The sequence below is a fragment of the Rutilus rutilus genome, assembly GCF_951802725.1.
Source record: "Rutilus rutilus genome assembly, chromosome: 13".
Classification (NCBI taxonomy): Eukaryota; Metazoa; Chordata; class Actinopteri; order Cypriniformes; family Leuciscidae; genus Rutilus; species Rutilus rutilus.
This window is the reverse complement of record NC_140218.1, coordinates 22058693-22074659: the sequence shown is the minus strand read 5'-3', so window position 1 is coordinate 22074659 and position 15967 is coordinate 22058693. Positions and strand designations below refer to the sequence as shown.

The 15967-nt window shown below is 36.8% G+C and overlaps 1 protein-coding gene across 1 annotated transcript in view; it reads left to right on the top strand.

The window, feature by feature from the left end:
* arhgef10lb (Rho guanine nucleotide exchange factor (GEF) 10-like b) overlaps positions 1 to 15967 on the top strand; it is a 34680-nt gene that overhangs the window by 13741 nt on the left and 4972 nt on the right. The window contains exons 12-16 of the mRNA XM_084429273.1: positions 2241 to 2341; positions 2501 to 2622; positions 12518 to 12604; positions 14000 to 14214; positions 14418 to 14575. Of these exons, the coding sequence (XP_084285399.1) occupies positions 2241 to 2341; positions 2501 to 2622; positions 12518 to 12604; positions 14000 to 14214; positions 14418 to 14575 (683 nt within the window). The remainder of the gene's footprint in view (positions 1 to 2240; positions 2342 to 2500; positions 2623 to 12517; positions 12605 to 13999; positions 14215 to 14417; positions 14576 to 15967) is intronic.

The window sequence follows — 15967 nt, the reverse complement described above, 5'->3', positions numbered from 1 at the left end:
AAGTTTGTTCAGTTGGATGTCAATGGCAAAGAAAATAAAACGAGGCATGTAGCTTATTATTAACGTTAACTGACGAGAGAGAGAGCGAGCGAAACTAAATTGTATATGTAAGTAGTAAAACACGAACTGTTACCTGATTTATGTATAATGAGTGGCTCCCTACATTATTACAGGACGTTTGCAGGTCAAGAAGTATAATCCGCAAACACAAACATCCGAAGCACTCGCCCCGCAAACCAACGTCTTTACAACAAGTTTATAAAAACGCCTGTCTAGGTGAGTATCCCAGTAAACAAAGTCGGTTATATCTCAAGTGAACGTAACCATGTTCAAATGGGGTCCATGCGTTCGGTCTTAAAGGGACAGCAGTCTAATTAACCTGCTGCTGTTTTAATGTTAATCAAACAACAAAGGACAAATAAATTACTCACTGCTCTTGACTAAATAGGCTACCCTTTTCAACTTTACAAAAAAAAAATCTATCTATATATAATTTATACAGTAATGAAGATGCATTTTTTTCACATTTGATTACTTTATTCAAATTTCTGTGCCTGTTAGATCTACCCGAAAAACTCTAAAAACACTGTTTATTTCATTTGTAGCCTTTCTTTGTTCTTATGTTGTTACTGATTGCTTACTTGTCTTTAATAATGTTTTAAATTCACATTAATTAGGCTGGTAGTTTTTGTTGTATCAAAATTGGATTAAATAATTGATATTTCACTGGTATCTAATCATTTGTGCCACTGACGCGATCCTCAGCACTGAGCCCTGCTGAAGCAGCTCTAAATATGTGCTGTGGCTATTAAATGAAAGATAAAATATGATAGAGCAATAGAATGAACAGTGACAGTAACAGAAGCTCATACAATGCATTTAGCAGGCTTAATTAAGCATGAGAATAACTGAAATAAATATATATTTGATGAACAAATTAAGCCAACTAATATGATTTATATTCTTTTGGTTTATCTACTAATACATTTAAAAATTACAAATGCAGTGAAAATTCAGGGATCGGTAATTGGTATCGGTATTGGCGAGTACCAAAAATTAAAGAATGGGTATCGGACTAAAAAAGTGGTATTGGCGCATCCCTAATTAAAAAAAAAAATCTTTTCACGCTAAATTAACGCTGCAGCCTGTCTGAGATATAGAGCTATTTCGCATGGCTATGAGCATGATATTAAGTATATGATAAGTATATAATACAACTTTCATTCTTCAGGTCAATCATATATTCATAGGAAAAAAATCTGTTTCAATATCCTTTCAATGGTTAAGGTGATTTCCCATGCCTGACAGCACTGGTCAATGGATTGATCTCTATGACGTGAAACACTAGTTATCATATATATATATGTATGTAATTTGAGTAAAAATTTTTTTTTTTTTTAATTGTTTGATAAGTGCTGATTGAAGTCCTTGAAATCCAAAAAAGTGAAAGTCCTGGAATTTTATTTGACAGAATCTGTACGAACCCTGTTATTATTATTATTATAGTCCAGCATTATATTTATGTTGCTTTCAAATAAATGTCTTTATTTTGAATATTTTATTCATAAAAAAACCCACATATTTTTTTTAGGACAGATTCCACAAAAATATTAAGCAGCACCACTGTTTTCAACATTGATAATAATAATAAATGTTTCTTGTGCACTAAATCAGCATATTAGAATGATTTCTGAAGGATCATGTGACACTGAAGACTGGAGTAATGATGCTGAAAATTCAGCTTTGCCATCTCAGGAATAAATTACATTTTTAAATGCATAAAAAAAAAAAAAGTATTTTAAATTGTAGTCATATTTTACTATATTACTGTTTTTACTTTCTTTTTTATTCAAGTAAATGCAGCATAGTCATTACATTACTATTAAACACCATAGCGTGGGAAGCACAATGAAAGCTTTGGGTGAAATTAACTAAATATTGTTTAATGCATAAAGCATATTATTTTGAGATCAAACAGTAATTGCCGGACCCCCTGCCGTACCGCTGTGGACCCCCCATTGAAGACCCCTGCTTTAAGCTTAATTGTGTCTTCTGTTGTTGCCTTACTTTTTTCCCTTTTAGCAGAACCAAACTCTTTTGGCTCTTGGCACAAATACAGCTGTACAATTTTAGTCATGCGTGGAGCTGAAAGAGGCTTTGTTTCACTTGGATTTTGATTGTGTTAAATCCCTCTTGGATTTTCACAGTTTGTGCATGTGTGTGTGTGTATCTCTTGACAGGTCTGGCCGTCCAGTCAGTTTCACCGTGGTCTTAGGTACGCCCAGTCCAATTAGCAAAATCTCCTGGGTCAATCGCCTGCATCTGGCCAAAATCGCCCTGAGTAAGTGTGGCCTCTCACACATGAGTAACAGGTTTTTGACATGAATCTTTCACTTATCATTTTCATGGGTTCATTCTCTTGTATAAATGTTCCAGTTTTTAGCTTTCAGTTTCAGTGACAGCATTGTGCCTCTGGCTAAGCTTATTACTGTATGTGTAGGAGAAGAGAACTTGCCTGGATGGGTCTGTGTAGAGGATGATGAAAAGACTAAGCCTCCATTCTGGTGCCCATTACTGGCCTGCCGGGTGCCTGTGTTTGCCCCAAAAGTGCAAGATCTGAAGGTAAGTGAGAGATATCCAACCACTCCAACAGATTTTGCATTTGTGTATACTTAGTAAAGAACACAGAGTTGAAACAAACTATCCAGCTACACACAGAAGTCACATTATGTCGTTGTTTTTTGAAAAATTTAAGTTCTGTCATCTTTTACTCACCCTCATGTTTTGTAAGTGAATTGTTAGTGGTGAAAAGTCTGACTTGTGCTGTTCTACTTATAGAAAAGAAAAAATGAGATCTCAACTGTTTCTCTTAGACAAGATGTTTTCAAGGGGATGCTGGGGGTATAGTATAAATATAGTCATATTAAGCATTTAGTGTTTATTCATTAACACAATTAACACGATAATTTAATTCATAAGGTATATGTTTCATGTTTTTAGAATATATTAAAATATATAAATAAATGAATATATTTAATATAGTAATATATTTAAAAAAATTCCCTAATCTAATAATATTACTGTAATAATGGATAGAAACATTCACAGTCAAATTGGTTAAAAAATAAATATTCCATATCATATTTAATAATTGGCTTTGGATTTAAGTACAGACGGGATGACATGAATTTTTTTTTTAAAGCAAATGTATCATAATATTGATATCATATTTAATAACTTCTCTCACAGAAAAAAAATATTTTCTTAGTAATGGGTCTTATCACATGAAAATGTATAGCTGTTTTTCCCTCTCAAGTTTGAAAACCCCTATCTTAGACAGCAATGAGATTATAAAATCTTCTCAGATTTTTCTGGAAAAGACCTTAGATTTCAAAAAGATCTCTACTTCTTGCATTGTATTGCAACAATAGTCTGCAACATTATTGGAGTTAATATTGAAATGACCCTTATCTGCAAACTCCTGAAAGAGCAACCAAATGACCAATGTTTTTACTGTATGCGGAGGAAAAAATTTCCTTTGGGTAGTCAGCGTTTGATCTAAGACATGGCAGAGCGTACTCAGATTAACATTCAGATATTCATTGGTATGCATGCGGAAGTCTGTAATTGACTGCTTACTGCTTGACCAACACAGTCGTATCAGTACTGCACAGCATGGAGAACTGGCAATCTTACATAGTATTTGCAATCAGACAGGGTGTCTGAACTAAACACATGTTGCCTTACATTTACATAGAGCTTTGATCTTTTATTTTATACGGCATTCCTTTTCTACAACTCCAGGTCTGTATGCAACTTCACAACATCTGGTTGGTGCTTTTAATCCACAGGACTTCACATTTTTTAACCAAGACCTTCTGCCAGTCTAGTTTTGATTATCTTTATTGGTTCTGTTCTCCCATTAGCTTTTATAGTACTGTCATGATTGGTCATTGTGTTGAGGTTAGTATCTCAATATTCTTTCTCAATGAGTGGCTTGTTGATTTCTACAGTGTATTGAACATAGTTTTTGAATTTTGCCTCTAAGATACTGTTATCTAGCTGTAACATATGAGGGTGACTTGTGATATTATTAAAAGCATCAGTAAGAATGTGTTGAAAGCTCCAAACCATCAGTAATGCTTTACACTGGATGCCATCATGTTTCAGGAAAAAGTGTGTTTTATAAATGTTTGGATTTCCAACATACGTAGCTATATAATCATTTCCAGCTAAGCTTCTTTTTAAGAAGATTCATTTCTGTACATTTCTTTTTGTAAAGTAGACAAACAATGTAAGGATAACTTGCAATGGCACGAATGTAATATAGTACAATATATTTTTCCAACACTCATCAGTATAGTTTATGGCCACGTCTTCTCATTGTCCACAAAATATGGGTTTGGGTTTAAATGCTTCTGGTTCATTAGCTCTGTCTACCTGACTGCTATGAAATGATTTTTGTGTGGCTCAAATGTCTTCCCAAATCCCTAATGTCCCATAGCAAATGTGTTCCATAGGAAGCAATATAACAAATGCTTCACAGCTCATTTGCTGCCGCTGAATATGCTTTACTATTCCGAAGGAGTGATGCAATCATCCTTTAATGATTTCTTTCCATACCGCTATCAAGTCTGGAAGTGTGGCTGATGCGTCTTCTGGCTGCTTTGGGTGTCGCTCATATAAAACTCACGTTCTGATCCTGATCCTGCACCTGATGTTTTTGATGTCTTCTGACGGCGGATGTTCTTTTTGCCTCGCATGTGTACTACTTTGAAGTCATAAGTTTGCAGCCTTAGGACCCATTGTTCATTGCTGGCAGAAGGTTTAGATTAAGGACTAAATATAGTCCCTAGTATTTTAGTCTGTGATCAAATCAAACTTTCTCCCACAAGCTAACTCTTCACTTTCTGTATGATTACATTTGCATTCAGCTTGCGTTTCAGCTAGCGTGTATACATCTTCCCTCTTTGGTACTGAACAAACACTCGTCTTAACCTTCGGAACATGGATCTGCTTTCATCTGCATTCTGTCATCATCCTTTTTGAAGTACACTCCAGTGCCAGCCTTGCCCAAAATGAGTTTGAATATGTTGCTGTACTGTAGCTCACAAGTCCCTAGAAGAAATGTCTTCATAGCTCACGCACTCTCTGCGGTTGATTTGATTCCTTGCTTTGCCTCCATGATATTCAATATACTCACTTATCTAAATATAATATTTGGATTGGAAGTGTAGTAATGAAATATTCTCATTTAAGTCTGCGACTGATCTATTCTTTCATATTGCTACATACATCTGAGAGTTACAGATTATTGGAAAATAAAAATCTGCATCGGTTCTTGATTATATGTTGAGATGTGGCCGTTGCACTCAAAAGTGGAGGCGAACGTGAGCTTGGAGAAATGGCTGTTGATTGTGGCTATACTTTAATGCCATAGCTGAGGATAAATCTGTTTATCTTATGGAAAGTTTAAACACAATAACAGAACATGACTTGAGTGTGTGCAAAATGATTTCAAGCAACAACCCCCCCCCCTGTAATTATGGTCTATTCAAGCTGCTAAAAAGGAACAATAAGTAAAATAAAAAATAGAAGGTGTTTACAAACACCACCAATTACTAGAGCTTTCAAGCTTCAAAAAGCATTGTGAAAGTACCAGGTAAGTGGTCCAAATGACTCAATTTTCATTTTTTTGGCAAAGTATTACTTTAATAGCAACCCAGAAACTAGTTACATTTTTCTGTATTTTGTGTCATGTTACACTTCATTGGATACGCCATGAGTGGTGTGGTGAGTGAGTGAGTAAGTTAGTTAGTAACGCAGAGTGCTTACGTCGACGTGAATACTCACCAAGGCAGGCATTGTTACATATATCTGTGTGAATCTGACCATTTAGGCGCGCAACCAAAGACAGAGGCTCCTTTGCTTGTCTGGAAAGCAGAAAGCATCCTATCAGTAGCGGATTTAGTTCTCTTTCGTGGCTTATTGCGCTTTTAATATATATTTTTGATAAATCGTCCCCTTGGACATTTTTTGTCAAAATTTAGTTATTCGCATATTCTTATTCTGTGACCACTTCTTTACATTATGTGATGTTGTTTTTTAAGTTGTGTACATTTTGGAACTTTTTATTTAGAAAATAAAAAGGTTCTTTCTACACAGTCCAATGGAATGCAAAAACTTTAAAGCTCAATATCTCAAAACTGCTCAGAACGCAGATAGAACCTTTTAATTCCAAGGGGACGAAATATCAAGCACATACCACTCTTTACTTTCTCCAGAATCCATGTTTCTTTATTACTACTAACTAACTGCACGGATTATTCGACACATTTATAGGACATAAAAGGTCTCTGCGGCAAAAGCAAAAGTGACCGGTGAAATGTTTCGAAATGTCTCTTGGAAAAGCAGAGCACCAGTTTTACTTTTTCACTGCTGTTCTAAAAATCTTTCTTTTCACCGTTGCCACAAACAAGCTACGCATAGCTGCTTGAATCTAAGTGCAGGAGCTCTAGGTTACCATTAAAACCTGGTTTGCTGTTGATTGCTGTCATGGCACTCACGAACAGCACTGAACACTTTGGCCGGTACAACTTGAAATATATTATTATTCTACATTTTTCATTAACTCCGGTATCCTGATCAGCAAAGAAATTGTAATTGTAATTCTCGCTTTTTCTACAGAAAGCTGATCGCTAGTGATGTGTCAATTTTTTATTGATAATTTCTTGGTAAAGGGTGAGAGACCTGGAAACCACATGATTTTTGTCAAAGAACCATGTATGGCTCATGAGCCATAGGTTCCCTACCACTACATGGTGTAGCTACCTTCAGGGGCTAATTGGACCATGCTAACAAGCCCTGACGTCTTGCTTGCACAGTTTTCTCCCAGTGCGCGACAAGAAAAGTTTTGAGCAAGCCAATTCAGTTATTGTTGAATAATGGGTAAGAGCCTTAAATTCCAAGAAAAGTCCAAAGCGAAGTTGCAGAGAATTTCTTGTCTTCATCACATGAGAACCTTCTAGAGACCATATAAATGGAAGAATCTGTGTTTATATTTGTGTACACAAATTGATGTGACAGAGTAGATCTGAAGAAGTTCTTAAATATTACCTCTATAAAAAACCTGCCCTAAAAACTTTTTTGTGGGAAATGTTTGATGGTAAAAAGAGTGTGGGGGAAAATACCGTCGTTACTGCAGATTAAAAGCGAGGCAGATCTGCGGCTTCTAAAGAAGATGCAGGAATAGACAAGCGGATGCTTATGTGATGTGAAGTTTAGTCTGTGTTCAGGATGAACACCCGTGAGACAAATGTGGCTGTGTCTAAACTCTGTCTTCTCGTATAACACCTATCCACCCCCATATTATCAGTACAAAAAAAAAAAAAGTAACGATGAGCTCTGAGATCGAAAGCTGGAACGAGGACAATAAAAATCTGTCATCAGGTCATTAGGAGTCTTCTGTTTTAAAGGATGTTTTTCTGAAATGTTACAGTAAGATGCAGCAGCACAACATTTTTAGCACATTCTAAAGGAAAATGACAAGCCTGACATTTGTATAAATAATTCCAGTGGGCTAATTCATGTACATATTAAATATTCTGCCTGTTTTTTCCATGGAGGGGAAAATGTGAATAAAAGCCTCGGCCCCAGTAGATTGCTTAAGATGAAAAGGGGCTCCGTTCCCACTGTGCATATCCAGGAAGAGCTAGTTTGCAGCAAGTTTTGCACATCAGAGTGCTGAGCATCAGGCTCACAGCAGGAGAGGGACAGCAGCAGCCTGCGATTCCCACGCAAGATCCTCCTCAAACACAATAAGGTCTGTTTCATCTAAACAGGTCATCCTCTTACCATGGAAATGTGCTATATAGGCTAATGTGTCATGACAATGTAATGGGTTCTCATTACATTAAAGATAAAACCTGCCCCGTCCCCCATTTCAATTAGTGTTGTGTTGCTTGCTGGTCCTTTAGTGAACTCAGTAATCAGTGAAAAGTAATCAGTTGACTTAACTTAAAAAAAAAGTGAGGAAACCCGTTCCCTTAAAATTAAGTAAATAAACCTCATGGGTAATTGAAAAAATTAAGCTATTTAAACTTGACATTTTAACATATTAAAGGTATAATGGAGGATTTTTTACTTCCGGGTGGATCACCTATACTATTGGTCCTCCTAATTGTCAATCATTCTGATGAATCAATCAAACTTATTCAAAAAGTGGAGAGGGCGGGTCTTATCTAAAATTCGGAAAGATCCTCCACTATACCTTTAACTTAATATTACAATAATATTTTTAAAACCTACAAGTAATAAAAATGGACAACTTCATAAAATTTCTACAGAATTGGCTGTTGATTGTGGCTATACTTTAATGCCATAGCTGAGGATAAATCTGTTTGTCTAATGGAAAGTTTAAACACAATAACAGAACATGACTTGAGTGTGTGCAAAATGATTTCAAGCAAAAAACTGTAATTATGGTTTATTCAAGCTGCTAAAAATGAACAATAAGTAAAATAAAAAATAGAAGGTGCTTACAAACACCACCAATTACTAGAGCTTTCAAGCCTCAAAAAGCATTGTGAAAGTACCAGGTAAATGGTCCAAATGACTCAATTTTCATTTTTCTGTATTTTGTGTCATGTTACACTTAATTGGATAAGCCATGATATTTACTGGCAGGATCTTGACATGACATGACATGACAATACATTCATTACATACAGGCACAAAAGCCTTCACTGGGGTGGTACCCTTCAACAGGTACACCTTTGTAAATATAGAGTGCATATTAGTACCTAAGAAGGTACATATTGGTACCAAAATTGTACATATCTTATAACCTTTTGAAAGGGTCAAATGACAGCTTTTTTTTCTGAGAGTGTACCATTATGAAACAAAACCCCAACTCTTAAAACCTTTGTTGTATACTTCTCATGAGCTGTAATTACAAGGAGCTATTATAATCAAATAATAATAAGTTACTACAACATGTGCTGATTGATGTGTTGTCTTGCTGTGCAAACAGTGTACTCTTAATTAATAATAACACAGCGTTGGCAGGGGTGGGTTTGTCACTAGACATATGGGCCGTTGATGATTAAACCTGGAATAATAGCTTGTCTGGCTTGTGCATAAATTATATGTGAATGGCAATGGGTGTTTAATAACCTTATGTCTGTCTAATTTGAGCCAAAACACCCTGCAGTCAATTAACTTATTTTACTTCTCTTTTCAAGCCAAGTGCTGGCTGTGGTCACCAGCCCTTTTAGATATGCAGCAACTCAGCATGTATCAGAGTCGCCTCAGCTGCCAAAACATGGACAAAAACATAACAACCATGCTTTTCGTAGCCTAAAATGAAATAAAATGAATTGGAAGAACCCTTTTATATCACTTTCTGAAACTGGGGGGGAAATCAAAAGATGTGCATCATATTTATCATGCCCTATTTAAAGCCTTCAATCCCAAAAAAAAAAGAATAATTCTGTCCTCTAGTTTAGATAATCCTTTGGCTCTGAGTTGGCTTTTTGAACATGCAAAAAACAGTCTTTCTTTGATCCCACTGTTGCAGTATTCTAATGATCATGTTTTTGAACAAAATGTGCATTCATCTAGCCTGGTAATACCAGACTCTGCTACTTCGCTTTGCTTCGTTTTCTCCGTAATAGAAAAACGTTTTCTTTATCGCCTGGGGGCGCTAGTCTGAAGCTTAAAATCATTGGTTACCCGTAAGCCAATCACATTACGTTTGGTTATGGTGTGTGTTATGCGCATGCTCAGCCGTATCTAACTTCCACTGTAAACACATGTATGATGCGAAAACAAAACCATAGAGCGAAATACCGGAGTGAACATGGCTGTGAACGACTTTTGCAGATTATGTGAAGTAAATCTACGCATCCACGGTACAATCAGCGTCTACGTCACGGCTCTCAGCCCGCCCTCTGTTCGTTGATTGGCCAGCTGTTTTCAGGCCGGAGGAAAACGGAAAGCTATGACGCAGTCTCAGACTGAGTACAGAAGCGAAATGAAATTGAGCGGAAGCACGAAGTCTGACGTAGTCAGGCTAGCATTCATCAGGATATAAAAAAAAAAAAAAAAAGTCTTGACATGAGAATATTCCTTTATGACAATTCAGTTCACTTAGCGGCCATCTTGGTAACATCCCCAAGCAGCGATGTCAGTAACAGGCTTGCAAGAACAGCTACATGAATGATGAAAAAACTAAATTTGTCAGGGTTGCTGACATCTCTCTGAGCGCAAGCTTATAGGTTCTGTGATGACAGAATGCCATTTTTATTATCAAATATTCCTGTTGTCAAAAGCACGCCATTCTTAATGCTTGCCTTCATGAAATCGAGCCTCAAGATGCTTACTTTGAGGGTAAACAGAATAATATCCTACCTTTTTTGTTGACCGGCACAACATTTTGCTGATCTCATTAGATTTGTCAGCAACCCTGACAAATTTTGTTTTTTCATCATTCATGTAGCTGTTCTTGCAAGTCTATTACTGACTTCGCTGCTTGGGGATGTTACCAAGATGGCCGCTAATTAACTGAATTGTCTTGAAGGAATATTCTCATGTCAAGACTTTTTTTTTTTTATATCCTGTTGAATGCACATTTTGTTCAAAAACATGACATATATATAAATATATATATATATATATATATATATATATATATATATATACATGTATTTTTAAATTGTTTCATTTAAATTGCTATATATATATATATACACACTCACCTAAAGGATTATTAGGAACACCATACTAATACTGTGTTTGACCCCCTTTCGCCTTCAGAACTGCCTTAATTCTACGTGGCATTGATTCAACAAGGTGCTGAAAGCATTCTTTAGAAATGTTGGCCCATATTGATAGGATAGCATCTTGCAGTTGATGGAGATTTGTGGGATGCACATCCAGGGCACGAAGCTCCCGTTCCACCACATCCCAAAGATGCTCTATTGGGTTGAGATCTGGTGACTGTGGGGGCCATTTTAGTACAGTGAACTCATTGTCATGTTCAAGAAACCAATTTGAAATGATTCGAGCTTTGTGACATGGTGCATTATCCTGCTGGAAGTAGCCATCAGAGGATGGGTACATGGTGGTCATAAAGGGATGGACATGGTCAGAAACAATGCTCAGGTAGGCCGTGGCATTTAAACGATGCCCAATTGGCACTAAGGGGCCTAAAGTGTGCCAAGAAAACATCCCCCACACCATTTCACCACCACCACCAGCCTGCACAGTGGTAACAAGGCATGATGGATCCATGTTCTCATTCTGTTTACGCCAAATTCTGACTCTACCATCTGAATGTCTCAACAGAAATCGAGACTCATCAGACCAGGCAACATTTTTCCAGTCTTCAACTGTCCAATTTTGGTGAGCTCGTGCAAATTGCAGCCTCTTTTTCCTATTTGTAGTGGAGATGAGTGGTACCCGGTGGGGTCTTCTGCTGTTGTAGCCCATCCGCCTCAAGGTTGTGCGTGTTGTGGCTTCACAAATGCTTTGCTGCATACCTCGGTTGTAACGAGTGGTTATTTCAGTCAAAGTTGCTCTTCTATCAGCTTGAATCAGTCGGCCCATTCTCCTCTGACCTCTAGCATCAACAAGGCATTTTCACCCACAGGACTGCCGCATACTGGATGTTTTTCCCTTTTCACACCATTCTTTGTAAACCCTAGAAATGGTTGTGCGTGAAAATCCCAGTAACTGAGCAGATTGTGAAATACTCAGACCGGCCCGTCTGGCACCAACAACCATGCCACGCTCAAAATTGCTTAAATCACCTTTCTTTCCCATTCTGACATTCAGTTTGGAGTTCAGGAGATTGTCTTGACCAGGACCACACCCCTAAATGCATTGAAGCAACTGCCATGTGATTGGTTGATTAGCTAATTGCATTAATGAGAAATTGAACAGGTGTTCCTAATAATCCTTTAGGTGAGTGTATATACACACCAGTCAAAAGTTTTGAATCGTTAAGATTTTTAATGTTTTTAAATGAAGTCTGTTCTGCTTACCAAGGCTGCATTTATTTGATTAAAAATACAACAACAAAAAACAGTAATATTGTTAAATATTATGAGAATTTAATGCAATGACAATATGCAATTTTAAATATAGTTTTTTATTAACATTGATAATAATAAGAAATGTTTCTTGAACATCAAATCATCATATTAGAATGGTTTCTGAAGGATCATGTGACACTGAAGACTATCTTTGTAAATTCATCTTTGATCACAGGAATAAATTATACTTTACAATATATTTGCATATAAAACAGCTGTTGTTTGTTTGTGTGTATTTTTAATCAAATAAATGGAGCTTTGGTGAGCAGAATAGACTTCTTTTAAAAACATTAGAAATCTTACTCCAAAACGTATGACTGGTACTGTATATATAATTTAAATGATTTTTTTTTTTAGTATTGCAATTGAACTGTTTTAATGCTGATTTTCAAAAGTGATCTCTTTATCTTGTTTTTTTGCAGTTGCAGGCTGCCCTATATAACCCTGTCCACTGTGCACTTCTTGGTTTTTCTGCCGCCAGCACATCCTTGCCTCAGGGCTACCTCTGGGTAGGTACATTTTTGCACAATGACAACATCTTTTCTTCTTTATAAATCAATCTGCCCACTGGTGCTGGAATATCATACTACAGTATCTCTGTACATCTCAGATGATGCACCTGCGGGTCCCTCACCTCATCTTTGACACAAACATTTGAATAGTCTACCTTTGACCAGGGCTGTCATCAGTACGGTACAAGAGAGAACATCCTAAGCTCCCCATTTAAACATACTGACAATATGCAAATTTATCACACTTAACTAAAGTAGTCATTTGGCATATGTTTTTTATTTATTTATTTTTATTCACTTACACTACAGTATACTTGCTCAAAGGCACAATGGAAATAGCACATGGACTATTCCTTGCAGGGTTTGAACCTTTTAGCATTTTATGTACTATTGCACATCAAGCATAATTTGCCTCTGCAATGCACAGTATTCAGTTATATTTTAGAAATATCGCGCAAGGTAGAGTGCCGTTGTTCTGAATACTCATTACACTTTACAGTGTAAGTAAAATGAATTAGATATTGCATATTATTTGGTAGTAAAACGTAAAGTGTGGCCAATATTATTGGTACAGAGATGAGTATGTGTATTTTGTAAAACATTTGCAACTGCTTTTAATCACTTAATTAAATTAATTACACTTAATTACTAATTTGTACTGTCTGTTAAACAGACAATTAGAAGTTTATTTTAATGTGCAAATAACGTCTAAGTAAACTTGCATTTTTACATCACTATGCTATTAGTGTGTCCAATTTGGGAATCAAAAGTTCTATGCACACTTGCTGTCTTCACGCCCACTTGAACACTTGGGTCAAATTGAACAAAGAAAAGTGGTCAAGTGCAAAGACTGGAAGTGTGGGTATTGGGACAGGTCCACAGTCACTTGTTTTGTTCCTGAATGAATTGGTCAGTTGAATCGGTTGAATGAATGATTCAATGACTCATTCATCATAACAGTGTAACATGCAGGAGTCATATAAAAATGGAGACAAACAGTGAAAAGTCTCTTGTATAATTTCCACTAAAAAGTTTCGAGGCCATGAACCAGTTCAAATCTGACTGAATCACAACTCCTACATGGAATTTTACTTTTATGTGATCGTAGCAGGAGCTCCTCAAAAAAACACTGTTAGAGTAGTTTGATCGACATTTAAAAGAAAAGGGAAGCAGTATTAAAAGTTTCTCGAAAGGCAGCTCGAGAAACAAACATCAAGTATTCCACATCAAAAGACATTCTATAAATCATTTATCTCGTGGCTGTGCTTCCACGTTTTTTTCTTCCATCTTTTTTTGCCTGCAGCCTCTCTGAGGGCCATGTCATTGAGTTCAGGCACTGGATGTCCTCCTTCTCATGTTTGTTTTCTTTTTGTTGTCTCTTCGACTGCACAGGTGGCTAGTGGGGGTGACGACTCTCATGGGCAGGTGGAGATTTTCTCCCTTAACCGACCCACTCCACGATCCGTCAAGAGTTTCTCTCTAGGTTCCCCGGTGCTTTGTCTGGAGTATATCCCAGAGCCCAGCTCTGATGAAGAACTAGAGACACAGACCTCTGAAGTTCTTTCCAAGATCGGCAACACCATCTGTGTAGGATTATTGGATGGCAAGTGAGTCTTTTTGAATGCGTACCTGTACAGTCTGGAGTCATTACCTTGCTAATTTTATGCAGAAAGTCAGAATTAATAACTTTGTTTCCCTGGGAAAGGCTTGTAATATTGTAATGTGTGTGTGTGTGTGTGTGTGTGTGTGTGTGTGTGTGTGTGTGTGTGTGTGTGTGTGTGTGTGTGTGTGTGTGTGTGTGTTTTTCAAGCATTCTGGTTTATGGAAGTGTGGACACCGCTGCTCAGTGTCTGCTAACATTCTGTAACCCTGAGGGATGCCCGGTTCTGTGCCTGAAACACTCTGCTAACTTTCTGTTTGCTGGACTAAGTAATGGAAAAGTTGCCATTTACAACAGAAAGAGTGAAGGTAGAATAATTTTATAGTGTGATTTTCAGTGTAAATACAAATTAAAGGGATTCAGTCTCATGTCGTTCCAAAACTGTATGACTTTCTTTTTCTGTTCTGAGCAACATAAAAAAAAAGATATGGAAGTGAATGGTCACCAAAACTGTTTAGTTACCAACATTCTTCAAAATATCTTTTTGTGTCCCGCAGAAGAAATAGTCACACAGGATTGAAACGACATGAGTAAATAATGACATAATTAATTTTTTGGGTGAACTACCCCTTTAATAAAATCTACAATGTTACATTTTATAAATTTAATTCTTTTTTCATTTACTTTGGATTTACAGTTGCAGGAAACAATATGTGAGCTCTTGGATTTATGCATAAATTGGTCCTAAAATTCCATCTAATCTTCAACAAAAGACAAACGCAATGTGCTTAAACAAATAACACACAAGCAATGATGCATTTGCATGTTTTTATTGGGCACACCATGTAACCATTCACAGGGCAGGGTGGGAAAAAGTGTTTCCTCTGTACAAAATCATTTCAGTTCAGCAATATTCCTGGGATGTCTGGTGTGAATCACTCACTTTGAGGTCATGCCAAAGCATCTCAGTCAGGTTAAGGTCAGGACTGAGCCACATCAGATGGTGTATTTTGTATATGATTTAGTCCTGTGCTTGAAATGGTTGTCCTGTTGAATCTCTCGACTTCTGAGTTCCAGTTGGCGAACAGATGACCTTACATCCTCCTGCAAAATGACCTGATAAATGTGGGAAGTGATTTTTCTGTCAATGATAGTAAGCTGTGCAGATCCCAAGGCTGCAAAGCCCCATGATGTCCCTCCATCCCAGTTTTTCTTAAGAGCTGCTAACTACTTTCAAACACCTTTGGCTTCATCTGTGCACATAATATTTTGCAAGTAGGGCTGGCAAAACATCCAGGTATGCTGCACTTCCATTGCCCAGACTCTAAATTTTGGGATTCCAAATTAGCCAACACACTCTCATGGTAATTCGTAACTATTTTACGGTTTGGCAAAATGGTGGCTAATTTGTACAATCTCATTTTACACATTTGTTGTACCAGTTACACTCGATGGGTGGACCTTCAAGCAATGCAGTACAAATCTTACATCGTACACATTTATACAAAATATTGACCTTGTAAAATAGTTGGGGTTGGGGTTATTAACAAATAAAAATGTTAAAAGAATAGTTCATCCAACAACTTAAAATTTTGTCATTTACTCACCCTCATGTCATTACAAACTTGTATGACTTTCTTTCTTCAGTGGACAACAAAATATGTCTTTTTGTCCATATAATTAGAGCCAATGGGGTCCAGTTTGTTTAGAACTCTAGGTGAAAGGTTCACATATTTTTTCCTGCAACTGTGATTAATATG